This window comes from Chrysoperla carnea, chromosome 1 (assembly GCF_905475395.1).
Source record: "Chrysoperla carnea chromosome 1, inChrCarn1.1, whole genome shotgun sequence".
Classification (NCBI taxonomy): Eukaryota; Metazoa; Arthropoda; class Insecta; order Neuroptera; family Chrysopidae; genus Chrysoperla; species Chrysoperla carnea.
Window position 1 is genome coordinate 53,926,346 of NC_058337.1, and position 16,803 is coordinate 53,943,148.

Sequence of the window (16,803 nt, forward strand, 5' to 3'; positions counted from 1 at the left end):
GGAATCGATGGTATGAATTGATATTTACCATAAGAAAAGAAAGTAAGATTACAGATGATATAATAAAACCGACCTATGGACGAGTTGGAAATTGGAATTTTAGGGCAAGATGGGAAAGTTTCTACAATTGAGACAAGCCATTATTAAAGAAAGGGAGTTGAAAAAGAAACCAAAATGAGATTCTGCAAGAGCTGAATTCACATTTAGGCCACGGATTGACTCATCTATATATATATAGGTTAAAAGTATCTTCTATGATAGTTGTATAGGGAATGATTGGTCTTGCCAGTATGCACAGGTGAGACAAGGACTACGCAAGGAAAAAGTAAGGTAAAGCATATGTTGAAAAATTTTATTAATTCAATATGAAACAACAATGCAAAAATTATAGTATATTATCAGTAGTAATATATAAGCCGAACATCATTTTAGTGGCAGGACGCGAGGCTAGGCCCATGCCACTCTTAGGATTTTGTTGTTTTAATAATAATGCCAAAAATCCAGACCGTTTCGGTGGTTGGAAAAGCTGCCAGACACGCTAAAAATACTCTTTAAGATAGAGTGAGACGGAAGTCGAGAAAGAAAAAATATGAGAGACATAATTTTTTGGATGCGTGCTTCGGTGTATTATACGTTGTCATTGAAGCGTTCACGTACTATGTTCTGAAACAGAAAATGGTGGTATCTTATATATCAATTGAAATAATTTAGGTAAACATACCCTCAATCTTGCCCGTATAAGCTTTCTATTTTACCTTCAATGTGAGGGAAATATACAAGGGTTTTACTTCATGGATTTTGGATCCAATATTAATAATTTATTAATATTATTACAGAGTTATATGAATATTTAAGTTTACATTTAAGACTGATTAAAATAAAATATTTATAATATATGCTATTTTAACAATACAAAGTAAGACCTGCCATTGTATACCTCCTTCCCCTATGTATCTGCACAGGTTTGACCATTCTAAGTGATATAGCAGTAACATATCATACAGTAAGATCACCTAGAATAGTAAAACCTCTGCACATTTTGTGACGCAGAGTATACATAAAAGGTAAATTTAAAACTGGAATATGATATAACTACTTACTCACCAACAACCAAAGAGACAGCTGGTAAATAGATAGTCAGAAAAAAAGAAATTTTTTACTTTTTTCGATAAAAAATTTTCGAATACAAAGCCACATTGACAAACAATCTTCAACCTACCTGTATTCTGATAAAATACATATCAATAGCTGTCCAGTAAATATCAATACCTGTCGAAAACAAAAAGTTTCAAGTTAAAACTGACTCTAGGTACTACATATTACCCTACTGAAATGTAAATCATTTAACAGCCATACGTAGGTACATTATTTAAATCTGGAAAACACGAGCTGCTATTATCTATGCAACGGTTTGCTTTAGATTCTTATCTAGCTTCATACTGTGGCGTGATGAAATTTTAAGCCAGTAGCATCATATATAAAAGTTTGAATCCGTTTGAAGTTCATGTCAAGGTCTTGTAGTATACATCTTATTTCTTTCAGACTTTTCTCTTGGAGCGTATCTTACTTCGAAAACTAAATGATAAAAAATATTTGTAATTCATACAATTTTTTGAAATTATGTTTCAAATAGAAGTTCATAATATTTTTATGAGGAATATTGGTCCTAAAAGATTTGTTCTTGTCATTATTTCTTCTTTATCTCTAAAAAGGAAAATGAATCACCCTTTACAGTTGTGAATGACACTGTGTTAACATGAAAATAAATCCTTATATGTATTTTCCATTATGAGAGACCTTTATATATTTCCTATGAGAAAATTTCCAGATGTTTATCAAAAGATAAGCAAAAGTTTTTATATATACAAACACTGTTATGTTACTAACAAGAGCAACACAGTTTTACTCCTTCACTCCTGTTTTTAATGGTCAAAAATTTTAGAATTTTGGTAATTTAAAAAATAATTATTATAAAATAATATTATTAATTTAATTTAATTAATTAATTTAATTTAATTAATTATAATACATTAATTTGATTCCATCAAAGCCAAATTTGCTAATGCGATATTGATGGGAAAATTGTGAATATGCAGTCCTTATTTAAGTATTTTTACTATATCGATTATGGGCGTTATTGAGAGAGCTGCACTTTTTAAGTTATGAATTCGGTAAATTTTAAATTGCTCCTTCCCCTAGACTTTAATTGATGACTATTTGTCTTTTATTTATTTAATAGAAAATAATTGGCCCGACACTAGACCCAAGCCAATAAATCCACTTTTTAAAGTTAAAAATAAGTTTTCAAATTTTATCTTTTATAGTTTCAAAAAAAAACTTACTGTAAGCTAAGCTTAGATTATTGCGGTTTACCTTCATTAATTGACCAGATGAGTTTGGTATAAAATTTGGTAGAATAAATCGATACCTAATTTGAACTAATTAAGAACCTTTTGTCCTTTATCTCTAGTTTCAGGAAAATCTCTCGGAACTATTACGCAATTTAGTACCATGAGGTATCCAGAGCTTTTTTCTGAATCTATAATTAATTCAATGTGCTCGATTGATAAGATTCAAGTTATTGGTTTTTTAAGATTGGTGTAATGTAACAATTTTCGGCATTTTATCTTTCTGTGAAAGCTTTTTTATGTACGCAGTACGGAGCTAGGGAAACATTTTTTTTATTTTTAAAATCCTTGTATTCTAGAAAGTAAAACCTTAAAATTTGAGGAGAAATTAAAAATTTTTACCCAGACTCGATTACAATAACTTCTGTTCTTATATTTTTTTTACAAAAATAGGAATAGAAGTTAAAAGGAATAAAAATTTTCATAATGGAGGATATTTCGTATGGCAATATAGAGCTGTATCATGGAAAACTCGATGTACATATACATATATAACGGGGCGTTACCATTCAGTTCGAATCAATATTATAGTGAATTTTCCATTGGTTACATCTTTAATTTTCCCATAAGGAGGGTTCTCATCTATCTATCTCTTATACGATGAAAACTGTGGGTATTTTACAGTTAAATACACTTGGAAATCATAAATAATTTATGATTAAATATTGTTACAGAAAAAATAAATAGCAAAAATTATGTATTTCTTTTAGTGAAATACTGTGATAACATTGAAAAAAGTTGAAAATTATAAAAATTCTCTTCTCAGTTCGATACTTTCTATTCAGAGCAAACACCCGCAAGCATGAGTACAAAAAACATTAGAGTTTTGAAAACAAACATTTTTGTCTTAAAATTGTTATTTTAGCATATACAGTGTGTCACATTTAAGATAAAGACACCCGCACATTTTCGCTATTTACAGTAATATCGATTTGAAACTGTACAGTCATACAGGGTGATGGGTGATTTTTTTAAAGATACATAAACGAAATCTGAACTGTAAACTCAGCCTTACAAATAGACAAATAGGCCGATTCTTAATATTTTGTCAAGCATCAGAGATAGTTACAGATATCGAAAAAAAACTATTCGAAAAAGTTGCTTAGAATATTTTTTTTATACCCATATACCGATTTTTATCTAATTCGCATTTTTAATTTTTTCATTACTTTGGTATTTACTCAAAATTATTATAAGTTTATTGAAATATTTCAATAACACTATTAAATTATCAATTTGTCCAGTTTTTACATTCCGTAGCACACTAGTTATAAAAAGCTTATTTTTTAATTTTATTTCTAGTGTGCTATGGAATGTAAAAACTGGACAAATTGACAATTCTTATGTACTCAAATATTTCAATAAACTTGTAAAAATTATTAGTGTGGACCAAAATAATGAAAAAATTGCGAAAAAGTGCGAATTTTATCATAAAAATCAGTATACGGGTATAAACAAATTTTCTAAGCAACTTTTCCTAATAATTTTTTTCGTTTCTTCAAATTTGAGTTCTTCAAATTTTATTTATAATGATCTTTGAAACGCAAAAAAATCGATTATTTTTTGGAATCGATTAAAGTGGCTGAAAATTGCATGGTTGGTTCATTATAAGAAAGAAGTCTATGGCCCTATACTTCTAATCATTTGGTGGGAACGGAACATTTTTGAACCAAAACTTTAATTACATTTGTGTTAACAATAAAAAAAATTTTTAATAATAAAACAATCAACTACTTTCCTCAACAATGTCTTTACTTTATTGGTTAAATTTATTAGTTAACTATTGAGTTTTGAACAAAAGTATGTAAAGCACTTTCGACTTAAAATTGTCAAAAGAATGCGCTCTTAAACTATAGCCATCGAGTCATAGGACACTCTGTACATACAGGTATATATTAGAATTTTTAGTTATGAATGTAATAAAATAAATTAATTCATTTTTCATCCGCTTTCGAACAATAAATTGATATGTTACTTTTTATCTTCTTTTATTCGAAAATATGATATGAAATAGATATCTCATTGGTAGAGATGATCGGATGCCATGAACGTTGTTTTTTTGCATTTATATACAAAATGTATTTAAAAAAGAGAAAAAAGACGATGTATTTATAACGTATGACTAGAAAGTACAAAATAATTTTAATTTTATTATAAATTTCATATTGAAAAATTGTGAGGTTGTCCTGTTAGATACATTGGTTAAAAGATTGTATGTAGAGAATAGAGAATATCTCACAGCTTTTTAACATTGAATCTTATTAAACTTATTTTGTACTTTATAGTAGTTGCATATGTTAATAAAGCCAGTTTTCTTAGTTTTTGACTATTTTTGTACCATGTTGTATATATGAAAAATATATAGTATATTAAGTTTAGTCCCAAGTTTGTAAAGCTTAAAAATAATGATGCTAGGAAAAAAATTTTGTCATAGGTGTTCATAAAATCACCTAATTAGTCCATTTCCGGTTGTCCGTCCATCCGTCCGTCTGTGGACACGATAACTCAAAAACGAAAAAAGATATCGAGCTGAAATTTTTACAGCGTACTCAGGACGTAAAAAGTGAGGTCAAGTTCGTAAATGAACATTCTTGGTCTTGGTTCCGTAGGACCCATCTTGTAAACCGCTAGAAATAGAACAAAAGTTTAAATGTAATAAATGTTCCTTATCAAAAATTAAACAACTTTTGTTTGAAACATTTTTTCGTAAACATCACTGTTTACCCGTGAGGGCGCCAATTAGGCGGAAATTTTATAATATGTACTATACTTGATTATCAGTTATGTATGTGTCACATGTTTGTTTGTGTGTGTTATGTGATAAAGAAATCAACACTGACTATGCATGGTATTTCAACAATTAACTCAGTCAATTGTTTGTTTTCACTTGTTTCTATTATTCTAAAAATAATTGGGAAAAAAAGTCAAAATACTAAAAATATATATAAATATTACTTTTGTTATTTTTCAATTAACTTTTTTTTTACTTTTTGGATACCAATCTTAAAACGAAATTTTTATAATCCTGAGCTTATGATATATTTGAATAATCAAAAGAAGATTAGTGTGTGCTTTTGAAAGGAACAATAAAAAAAAACAATTGTAACAATATCCTGTACCTCTGTGTATGTATTTGGGCCCTTTATTTTTTATCAATTTATATATGGAATCCCCTATTATATTGAGTATTAATTTATACTTTTTTGGTTTACAAATGATTGAACTCCAGCTGCGTTTATTCTCTTCAAGTGTTTATTTAATGTTTATCGAAATAATAACTTGATGTGTCTATCCCCGTTCTCCCCTTTTATTCCCTTTTACTCCCTTCTACAAATAAAATATCTTTGTATTACAATGATAGGGCAATCTAAAACAACATTATGATTTATTTAAACTATATTTTTAATGATTTGAAGGGAAAAATTTTCATTGTATGCAGTTATCTACCGGGTTACCGGCGTTAAAGCTCTACACCTACTTTTCTTCTTAGGGTACGAAATTTTGAAAAAATAAATTATACGTATTTAATCATTTGTAGTCTATCATCTCAGGAGATGATTTTCAACGTTTCAGCATTCAACTTTTGATTTTCAAATGGATCACTATATATTTTTTGGAAGAAATCAAATTACTTGGACTCCTGTAAACAACAAAAGTTTTTCAAAATCCCTTATGTTAATGGCAAAATTACCGTATATTTTAAAGAATCTGTTAAAATTGAGCTCCATTCACGCTTAGGCAATTCTTAGGTCAGGATTCCTAAGAACGATTTGAAATAGCACCTAAATTTCCAAGAGAGGGACGAGAGAGGGTTAAACCATGTGTAGTTGGGAACAAATGGTTTAATCTATTGACCACCTTGGTCTCTGGATTTGACTCCAATAAACTATTTTTGTGGGTATGTTCCAAAAAAAGTGGCATCAATAGAAGATCTATAGAACTATACGAAAAATTCAAACTTGTGTAGATCTTGATGAGGCCGGCATAAGTGCTGCTACAAGTCGATCGATGGGATTATAGATCTATGGCCTGTCTAAGCGTGGGAGCAGCACAGTTGGAACAGCTCCTATAAAAAATAGGGCAATTTGGACATTAAAGTGAGTTAGTTTCAATATGTATTTTCCCATTAAAATGTGCCGTAACTTTCGAAAATTATAAGGGATTTAGAAAAAAAAATTTGTTATTTACCGTAGTTTATTTACTTTTAAAATCTGAAAAAAAAAAACAGGTATAGTTCATTTGAAAATGCCTATTTATCTGAATATTTTTCTACAGCTATAGTGTAATTTCTTTCGATTAAATGCAATTATAATGACATATTTTTAAGTCGCATTTTCTGCGAAAGGTAACGACTTTCAAAAAAAATGTTTTAAATAAAAAATTAAAGTCTGCAACTTTTGTCTTAGTTATTTTTTGGCTGGTTAACTACAAAACGAGCTATTATCCATAATAAATTAAAATAGTACATCTTGTATATTTTATTTTATCAAAATTTTGCATCAAAATAAAAAAGAGGATGGGGCGTTAAAAATTAGTCGCCCGGTATAAACTGAAATCTGTTGTCTGCAAAGTTTCATTTTTTTGTTGAAATCAAAATTGTAGGTAAATTTCGAAACCAAGAGAATAACCGAGTCTTACCAAGAAAGTAGTAAAACTGAACAACAATTTACTGTAAATTTCATACTCAAAATTTATAATTCTATAAGTTTAAAAATTGTAGGAGTTTAATTAATAAGAATTTTTAGTTTTAATGAGGAATAAAATTTAATTTTAAGAGAATCTTGTGAACTTATGTACCGATTTTGCCATTTTTTATCCTTACATTTTATTCAATTTTTAGCGTACTGTACCGTTTTGTTTTTGAGACATCGTGTCCACGGCTATACCGATAAACAAGTGTATTTTGAAAAATAGGCCGAATAACCACGAATAACCTTAAAAGTAAAAATTATAAAAATATAATTTTTCAAATCATTACAGACTTTGCTAAAATAGATCCACAAATAATCAACCCTAAATTACCTATAGGTCCATCCATACAAATAAAGGTAGGTATAAAGGCACTACATAGCAAATTTAAATAAAATTAACAAACCCTTACATATAGCAAAACATTTTTATTATATTCAATCCTGATGTGTGTTCATCCCTATAAAATCCTTAATTGTTATTAACGCCTCCTGAATTAAATCGATATTAATCTTGTATCCAAATCCTTGATTAAAAAATACTCGAATATAAATAATTTCATAAAGATTTATTCTTTCTCTATATTTGTCGTTTAATGTGAGATCAAATTCATGCCCATTGTAAAAACCTTGAACTTGTTGCAGATAGTAAGCTAGTGAGATACAGGAATTAATTTGAGAAAAACTGAAAATGATTTTAATAGCTGAAGCCGTCGTTTTTCGTATCTTCAAAAATATACAGGATGTTTCAAAGTTGCACGGCACTCAATAAGTAGGTAATTATTTTCGGGCATGTTTATATACAAATTTTTTTAGAGATCTCCAAACTCAAAACCACTCCATCAATCGTTAAATGAACCCGATTTTATACTATATAATGTATTTGTGTAATTTTCTCGATTTTTTCAAAGAAATATTCCTTAAGGAATATCTCTTAAGGTAGTCCTTTCACTGACTGGAAGTAAACTGTGCATTTTAAAAAAAATTAACATTGGCGGCGAAAGGACCTCCTTAATTCAATAAAATACGTATTTGACTTCTTAAAAATTAAAGTATAGCAAAAAAATAGTGTCTTAAATCAAAGTATTTACTTGCTGCCTTAAGAACAAATTTTACCGCTAGTACTTTTTTCTCAGTCTATTATTTATTTCTCAATAAATTTCATTGTAAATTATATATTTTAGTACAAAAACAGAAACCTAAATATTTCGAAAAACTAATTTTTCACTCCATCTAATCGAAATTTCTTAGTATAATTCAAGAACAGTTGGTAGGGTCTTACTTTCTCGTTAGACAAAGATTTACACGGTAAAGTATGATCGAAACTTCTCATACGATAGATAAAGACTTAAACTTTTACAAAAAATTTATTTTCCCTTGTAATCTAATATTTTTTAATTAACATTAACGGCAAAAAAAACTCCTTAAGAAAATTACAAAAAAAGAGGAATTTTTCCCCGATTTGAATAGAAATAATTTTCTAGAATCGTTTTTAACCCAATAAATACAAAAACAGAGGCGTTTGACAATTGAACAAATGGTTTCTAAGATATTTACTAAAATTTTATGGAGGGAAGGTTTTTCGGAGCAATTTCTTCAGTCGTAAGGCAGTTTTTCGATCATAAGATCAACACATTTGTGTTTTGCAAGTGCATTTGAATTTGAATAGTTGATGGTAATTATCAACCAAAAAAACATATATAAATTTAGTTCATTTTTGCTTCCAATCAAAGTTTTCGGGTCAAGTAATTATGTGGTATTACAAATGTTTTGTTACAAAATCAAATCAAAATAAATAGGCGTAAATTTGTACGGCATCATTCAAGCTGACCTTGATATAACGGAATTCACATAAACAAGAGAGTTGTTAAACGTGGTATCATCCGTGATTAACCAGACATGACCATGTGCAGCTCTTCAATAAAGAAGAAGAGAAAGGTAAAAATATAATAAATGAAAAAAAAAAACCGTGTGAAATTAGTATTCAGAGAGAGTTTTTCAAAACACAATGACGTGGCCAGAAAATTATTACTTATTATTTTTTAAATTATTTGTTTTAATTTCCAAAATCAATTGTGATCGTAAGTGAAAATTTGTATTTTTATAAAAAATATTTTTGGTAAATTTTTTAGCAGGGTAAAGCTGGGATAAATCTCTAATTTAAAGAATATAATACTTAATTCTAAATAAGCTAGTTAAGGCCAGTTATAATTAATAATTAAAAAAGCAATTAATTTTTGTATACATTTACGTAATTTTTATTTGTTTTTATTTTATCATAAAGGAAAGTGAAAGATTTATATCAATTTTTAACCTTATGAGTGGCAAGTATTTCGGCTTTACTCTAATTTTGTTATTATCAAGAGAAAATATGGGTTGAAATCAAGAAACTCAAAAACCGTCACTATATAAACTTAATTTGCATACCTATAAATTTGAGACTCATTGAGTCATCATTGTCGCTCATCAAACGATCGGTTCTTTTTTTATTTCAATTTTTACTTCTAACAATATTAGATCATCTGGATCATAAGAGTTACACTCATCTGTTCAGCTAATTTAGGCAATTCATTGTTTTAAAAATTTCAGAATTATGGCAACAAGATTTATCAAAAGATATCACAATCGGTGCAGCAACATCAGGCTATGATAAAGTTCAACTACGTTGTGGAGCAAATTCGATGCAAGTCGATATTACATTATCAGATAATAATGGAGATTCTACACAAGGTCGGGAATCGGTCAATGATTTTCAAGGTGTTATTTATACACGTGGTAGCTTTCATCGAAAACAAGCACCGTGCTATTTAGATCCAGATGATCCAAGCACAATAAGATCAAATAATGGAAGATCGTTTACATTGAAATTTCCATTAAATAAGTGTCAAACATTACATGTAAGTAGATACCTCCATACTAAAGACTTTTTATGTGTATTAATTGAAGGTGATCAGAGAAGAGTCATACAGTTTTAAATTAGAAAATGGTGGAAGATATCAATTAGATTTTCGCTTTAATTTTAGACATTAGATCATGATATTTTTTTAAAAAAAATATTCATGTAAATATCGCTTCTTGCACGTACAATAGGGCTATTTTCATTTTCAAATATACACCTCCATATTACAAACATACACCAAACTGTGAATTTTTGTAGATGTTAACAGAATTCATAGTACTACAGTAAAAGTTGTTACAAAAATCGGCTAATAAAGAAAAATGAAAAAAACCGCTCGCATTTTGCTGAAACCTCATGGAATGTGTTTCTTAGATTTCATATATCATTAGTAAGGCATGAGTTAGTGGTGAAAATGCTTCTATTCATCAATAAACATAATATTTTTAATTCAATGAAACGATCAATGTTAAAGTCACTTACAAAATTAATAAATAGGCAACTTGTCGGGCGTAAATGTTAAGTGTTTGTCAAATAATCGAAAACTATTATACATGTATAACGTATATGTAATTCAAGTTGCCTATTTATTAACTTAGTAAGTCAACTTTAACATTAATATTTTCATTGAATTAAAAATTTATTGTTTATTAACAAATAGAAACATTTGCAAACAACTCATACTTTACTAATGATTTTTTGACACCTAAGAAACACATTCCATGAGGTTTTAGCAAAATCCTAGTGGTTCCTTTCATTTTCCTTTATTTGTATCATCTTTTACTGTACTATCATGAAAATGTGAGATTATCATATGAAAAAAATTTGTTAACTTCAAAAGAATTTTAAAGTGGATTAATTTGTTAACTTCAAATGCAACAATTTTTGTATTCAGATCTATTTATTTCATGGAAAAATCAATGAAGCTGATTTTTTGATTAAATGGGGTCGTTAATAAAAAAAATCGTTTTGGAGTTAAGGATATCATTTTTTAATTATGCTTACATCCACAAAAATTAACAGTTTCCTGTGGCTTGTGGTATGGAAGTGTAAAAAGACCATATTTTTTCAAAAGAAGATAGATAGCCTAGTTATTATCCCTAAGAAGCGTTCATTTACATGAAATCATTTGTAAGTTAAAATGCCAAGATCCAATATCTAAATTTTCAAGGAACTGTTATTAAGGTCTCGTTCGATTTTCTCTTTTATTTCAAATTAAAAAGAATAAACCCAATTTGATCAACCCATATTGGTTACAAAAGTATACTGCTGGATAAAAAATTGAACTTAGTCAATCCTACCAGTGATGTCAAAAGTCCTGGTAGAGCCCCTTTACCCATTTCCTGTACTATTTAATTTTTCTTTTCAAAACATGTAGATTAGGTACAAAATCATATTCATTAAAATTGTACCGCGCCAACTTGACGCCATGGTGCTTAAACTTACTCTTACATATAGGAGCATCTTTTTCGACATAATTCCTGGTGGTAGTTCACTACTGACGTTTGACCCTTCGTAACGATCACCAAATTGCGAACTAAGAAATTTTTGGCTTGAAATATACCAAAAAAATATATAAAAAATATTTTAGGGTTTTATTATAAATTTCGGATTATATATTTCTGGTTCATTTGCGTTGCCTATTGGTTAACCCAACCTTTTTGGAATCTCATAAGCACCAAATAATTAATGAAATCAATCTATTGTTATAAAAATGGGTAAAGGTCTCTATCTTTCTCTTGTTATAAAGAGTATTATTATAAAATAATTTCTTCATAAATTTAATGATCTTTATTTATTTTAGAATGGTGATATATATTCAAACGTAATTGTTGTACAATATGATAAAGATTTAATAATGCCTGGCGATGCTGCATTTAATGTGGAATGCGATTTTAGTAAGCCGCGTGATATAACTGTTAATGCTGATTTAAATGCTAATGAAAATGGAGTTAACAGGTAAAGTATACAACTAATTTATTATATGCACTCATTTTAAAATAAAAATTGTTCATGTTACTCGATGTTACCCCTGTTTCGTCTTATTGTGCAAAATTTGGTAAAAAATAAGATATAGGTATTGAATCATTTTTAATCTACTTTATATTTAGGGGAAATTTTTTTTTTCATATAACCTTAAGAGATACAGTACTCTTAAAGTGCTTAAGTTTCCGTAAACAACAAAAATTTTTCAAGATCACCTATGTTTTTCGAATGCTATGGCACTTCTTAACTAACTCAAGTTTAATGCCAAAATTACCGCATATTTTAAACAATCTGTTCACACTGAGCTCCATTCACGCTTAGGCAAGTCTTAAGTCTGAATTCCCAAACAAGATTTGTATTAGGACATAAATTTCCCAGAAGAGTAATTAAGGAACACATGGTTCATTTTATTGGCCACCTCAGTCTCTGGATTTGATTCCAATTGACTATTTTTCGTGGATTTTCATATTAAAGTGTGCCATTCGAAAAAAAATTTAGATAAATATTTTGTTGTTCGCAGCAGCTCAACTTACTTTTAAAATATGTACAAAAAAAATGAGTGACCCATTAGAAAATAAAAAATTGCATGTGCTGTATGTCCTATGATGATGGAACAAACAAATTTTTTTCGCTTCATATAAACAAGATTAAAAATGATAAAATTAGTATTTATTTTTTCATAATTTGGACCCTAAAGAAAAGAATGGTGCCTTCTTTGGATGTATCTCGAAAAATACTAACCATCCTTAACAGTAAATGAGCTCTACTTTTATGTTAATTAAGTCTTAATTACTCTAAATGAATGATAGGCATGAAAATCTGGTTGACTTTTCGTATCGATTAGAGAAATTCGTATCGTTCTGGGATATCTCCCACCGAACTTGATTAATCTCCGTAGATACACAATATTATTTTATGCTTTTATTTCGTTAACTTTACTTTATAGAAAAGCAGTGGCATCCCGAATAACTTTAACTGATGCTGATCCAGCCGCTTCAACAGCAGATCATCGATATAAACGTGCAATCTCTGAAAGTGATACAGATTTTGTTGAATTTACACCAGCGCATGTTCTAAGTAAGCTAAAAGATGAATTGTAAAATTGCACTATCATATAGTCAAATTATTTTTTGCTGTATATACAAAATTAGTTAATTATATATGTATATAATTAAAAACAATATTGAATCGGGTAAGAAAATTTGTATCAAAAACATTGTACTGCATGCTTGAGTTTATCAGAAATCGAATAAAATGTTTTTGCATTCTTTGAGATTTTCAACAATGGCAACAGATGAAATTGAAATATAAATCAAGAGAATCTAGATGAGGTGTAAATTTATATCAATAATATAGCCAATAGCAGGTCTCTCTTACTCCGCCTCATTTCCAGTTTGGTGATTGATTGACTGACTCCCTTGCATAATGGTCTAGTTTGAAAAAGTTCCGAAAAACAAAATTGCAAAAGTTATAAACAATTTTTTCTCAGAATAATTATTTTAATTGTTTAAAATCTCAAAATTAAATTGCATGATCCACGCATGTAAAAAATGTCAACAAATAATTAGAAATAAATTATTTTGTAAAGACAAAGAGGTAAATTAATTTAAATTATATTGTGATGAAATACTTTTCAGGTTATAAAATTTGAAACTTATCACATCCCATCGACGCAATATAAATATTAATTATATTAATTGATAATATTTATCATACTATGTATATTTTTATGTTATATTAAATACATTTGTTTTGCATAAAGTATCTAGCACAGTGTGTATTTATTTAACCTTTTATTAGTAGTATAGGACCATTAGAAAACTCACAACAATAATTATTTATTTTATTGTTCAGCAAGGTCCTTTGATAATTACGTTAAGATATATAATGGGCATTTGAAACACATTTTTCTGTGTCAATTAAATATGGCGATTGCAAATGATGGCTGCCACAAATTTCCTTAAAAAAACAAACAAAAAGTAATATTAGATTAAGGAGGGTCCCTCACCAGTAATAGAAAAAATAAATTAGTAGAAAATGATCCAAATTTTTAGTATGTTGTAGTTAACAATACATATTATTAAATAAAAAAAAATGTGGGTATCTTATCGATCAATTAAGAGAGTAATTAATTAATTAAAAATACACTAAATAACATAGCTATCATCCTCATATCATGCTATGTTATTTAGTGTATTTTTAATTAATTAATTACTCTCTTAATTGATCGATAAGATACCCAAATTTTTATGCTATGTTATTTAGTGTATTTTTAATTAATTAATTACTCTCTTAATTGATCGTTGATCGATAAGATACCCAAATTTTTTTTTTTGATTTAATAATATGTATCGTTAACTACAACATACTAAAAATTTGGATCATTTTCTACTAATTTATTTTTTTTTATTACTGGTGAGGGAACCTCCTTAAGCTAAATAAATATTTAAATATAAAAAAAAATTTTTTTTGACAATTCAAAATTGGTTAGAATAGTTTCATGACTTTAAATACTCCGAACAAAAATGGTGTTCCTTTTTAAATCATATACAGCTAGGGACGGACCTTAGTGTCAAAACCTAGAAAATTGATTATTATATTTTGCTAGTTTTGGTTACCATTTAAAGATTAAAGTGTATTCACTTTTTAAGGCTCTGTAATGAAAAATTATTATTGATATCCGACTAGATAACTTTAGATTAATAAAAACTAAGTTTTAGAAATGAATATAAAGTATATTTTTAATAATTAATAATTATAATATATATAATACAATAAAGTGGATATGATTTACATAGCCCATAACTTTTTTTATTATTAACCAATGCAACGTAACGGATGCAACTTCGTCACTTTAATACAATCACTGTCAAACAAACAAAGCACCATAAGCTTACCAAACAAAATATCAACATTTTATCATAAACATATTATAAGATAGAGATCGCGTAGTATTTGATCCCACTTAAGGCTCGGGATAATAAATAGCACTGTGCTTGCGGGCAATATAGGAAACCAATGGATTCGGTTCTGAGACGTTAAAAAATACATACGGTACAATTAAAACTGTGTTGCAGATCAAGCACCTTATAAAAATGACTCAATATGTACTATTAGTTTGAAATAATGAACACTAAGGATTTTTAAAAAACTGAGAAGAAAAAATCGAATCTCAAATTTCAATAAAAAATATTCATAATAAGATTACTTACTATACATATATAATAATTAGTTTATATGTTAAGATTATTATGAAAAATAAGCAAATACGATAGTTTCTTCTTTGTAAAGCTATACATTTTTCAGAACTAAGGCTTTGTAGTTCAATATCGGTCGCGGAATTACAAGCTCAAATACCTTACCTTTAAATCACAAAATGCTATTTCTAGTTATCAATCGTATAGTAGAAGATCTTAAAAGTTGCGATTATAAATATTTATATTCGTGGCAGGCATTCCAATGATTCTTACTTAGGTCAATTTAAACCAACGAAGGTGAATACGATTTATTTGAGAGTCGTGGCAAATCGAATCGAAAATTACACTTCTTAAAATTATGTTAAATTAAAAATGTTTTAATTGAACATAAAATTGAATTAAAAACAATTTTAATTTCCTCTTAAGCAGTGCCCAATATGATTATCAATGTTTTTAAGTACATCATAGTGTATACCAGTTACTCAAAGGAAGAAATTAAATTAGAAAGTTGTTTTTATAAGCACATTATTATTCGGAAATTTTTGAAATTGATTCAGTTTGAGTCTATTCTAAAATCATTCTTGATTAGCATTTGATTTCTACCAAATTCATAAAAAAAATCTATTTTATAATTTAAAACTTTGCTCAACCTGTTAATTATTATCGAAGTATTGTTTACGCTCTACGTTAAATTATTGCTAAATCGAGTCTCTATAAATAGCTACCTCCATCTTATAATATCTCTATGCATTTAATAAAACATCACTTAATTTGAAGGCATTTTATAATATTTTAAAACCAATTATATTTTAAGTGATGCTTACAAACGGTTGTCCCACAAAATGTATTCACACTTTAATACCACATTCTTTCTAATGTATTTTTTTTCTAAGTATAACCCATTTAAAATAATGGCTGATATTAGACTAGACTTTGAAAAACTTATATTTATTTTAAAGTGCTACCATAAGTGTGAGAACGTTGTGGAAGTGCAAAGGCGGTTTAGAAGGGAGCTTTAGATCCACCGACGGGTCACAATCGGGTCGATCAATCACTAAAATTGCAGCTACTGGGCACGAGAGCATCATAATTTAAATTTATCAGGAGTTACAGTGTGGTGTGGTGTGGTGTGGGGAACACTGGGACTGAACAACACTGTTTACTTGAATTCGTTGCAAGGAAATATCTTGCCAAGTATTCGTGAGCAGTTTGAGGATGAAGAAGACTATTATTTTCAGCAAGATGGAGCACCTCCCCACTATCATCATAATTTGAGAGCTTGTCACAATGAAAATCTACGGAACAGATGGATTGACCGCGGAAGTGCCATCATATGGCCCCCGTCTCTAGATCTCACGCCACATAAGATTTATTTGTCGAAATCGGCAACAGTCGATCAATTCAAGGCGGCAATTGATAGGGAATGAAACAAAATTCCTAATGAAATGATTTGCCACGTTTGCGATTCCATTACTTCGCGTTATCAGGAATGTTTGGATCAAAATGGGCATCAATATGGAAATTTCGAATTTGACTAAACAAATTCTACAGCTGTCTTCTTTAATTTGTATTTTTAATCTGTAATCCATCTAAATATATACTGTTTTTATAATCACGCAAAGTGTGTA

At 28.5% G+C, this 16,803-nt stretch overlaps 1 protein-coding gene across 2 annotated transcripts; it reads left to right on the forward strand.

Moving 5' to 3' along the window:
* Positions 1 to 9,040: 9,040 nt before the first annotated feature.
* Positions 9,041 to 13,652, forward strand: LOC123305659. 2 transcript variants are annotated; one of them, XM_044887439.1, is made up of 5 exons: positions 9,041 to 9,177; positions 9,686 to 9,993; positions 11,797 to 11,951; positions 12,925 to 13,055; positions 13,616 to 13,652. In XM_044887439.1, exons 1-5 carry the CDS (start codon positions 9,105 to 9,107, stop codon positions 13,627 to 13,629), a joined length of 681 nt encoding a protein of 226 aa, XP_044743374.1. In that variant the 5' UTR covers positions 9,041 to 9,104; the 3' UTR covers positions 13,630 to 13,652. The 2 variants fall into 2 exon arrangements, with proteins under 2 accessions (XP_044743374.1, XP_044743373.1); XM_044887438.1 differs by lacking the exon at positions 13,616 to 13,652 and having other exon boundaries at positions 12,925 to 13,147.
* The last annotated feature ends 3,151 nt before the right edge of the window (positions 13,653 to 16,803 follow it).

Coding starts and splice junctions, on each gene's coding strand:
- LOC123305659 (XM_044887438.1), top strand. CDS start 9,105: ATGACGTGGCCAGAAAATTATTACTTATTATTTTTTAAATTATTTGTT. Junction 9,994..11,796: donor ATAAGTGTCAAACATTACAT/GTAAGTAGATAC, acceptor TATTTATTTTAG/AATGGTGATATATATTCAAA. Junction 11,952..12,924: donor AATGAAAATGGAGTTAACAG/GTAAAGTATACA, acceptor TTTACTTTATAG/AAAAGCAGTGGCATCCCGAA.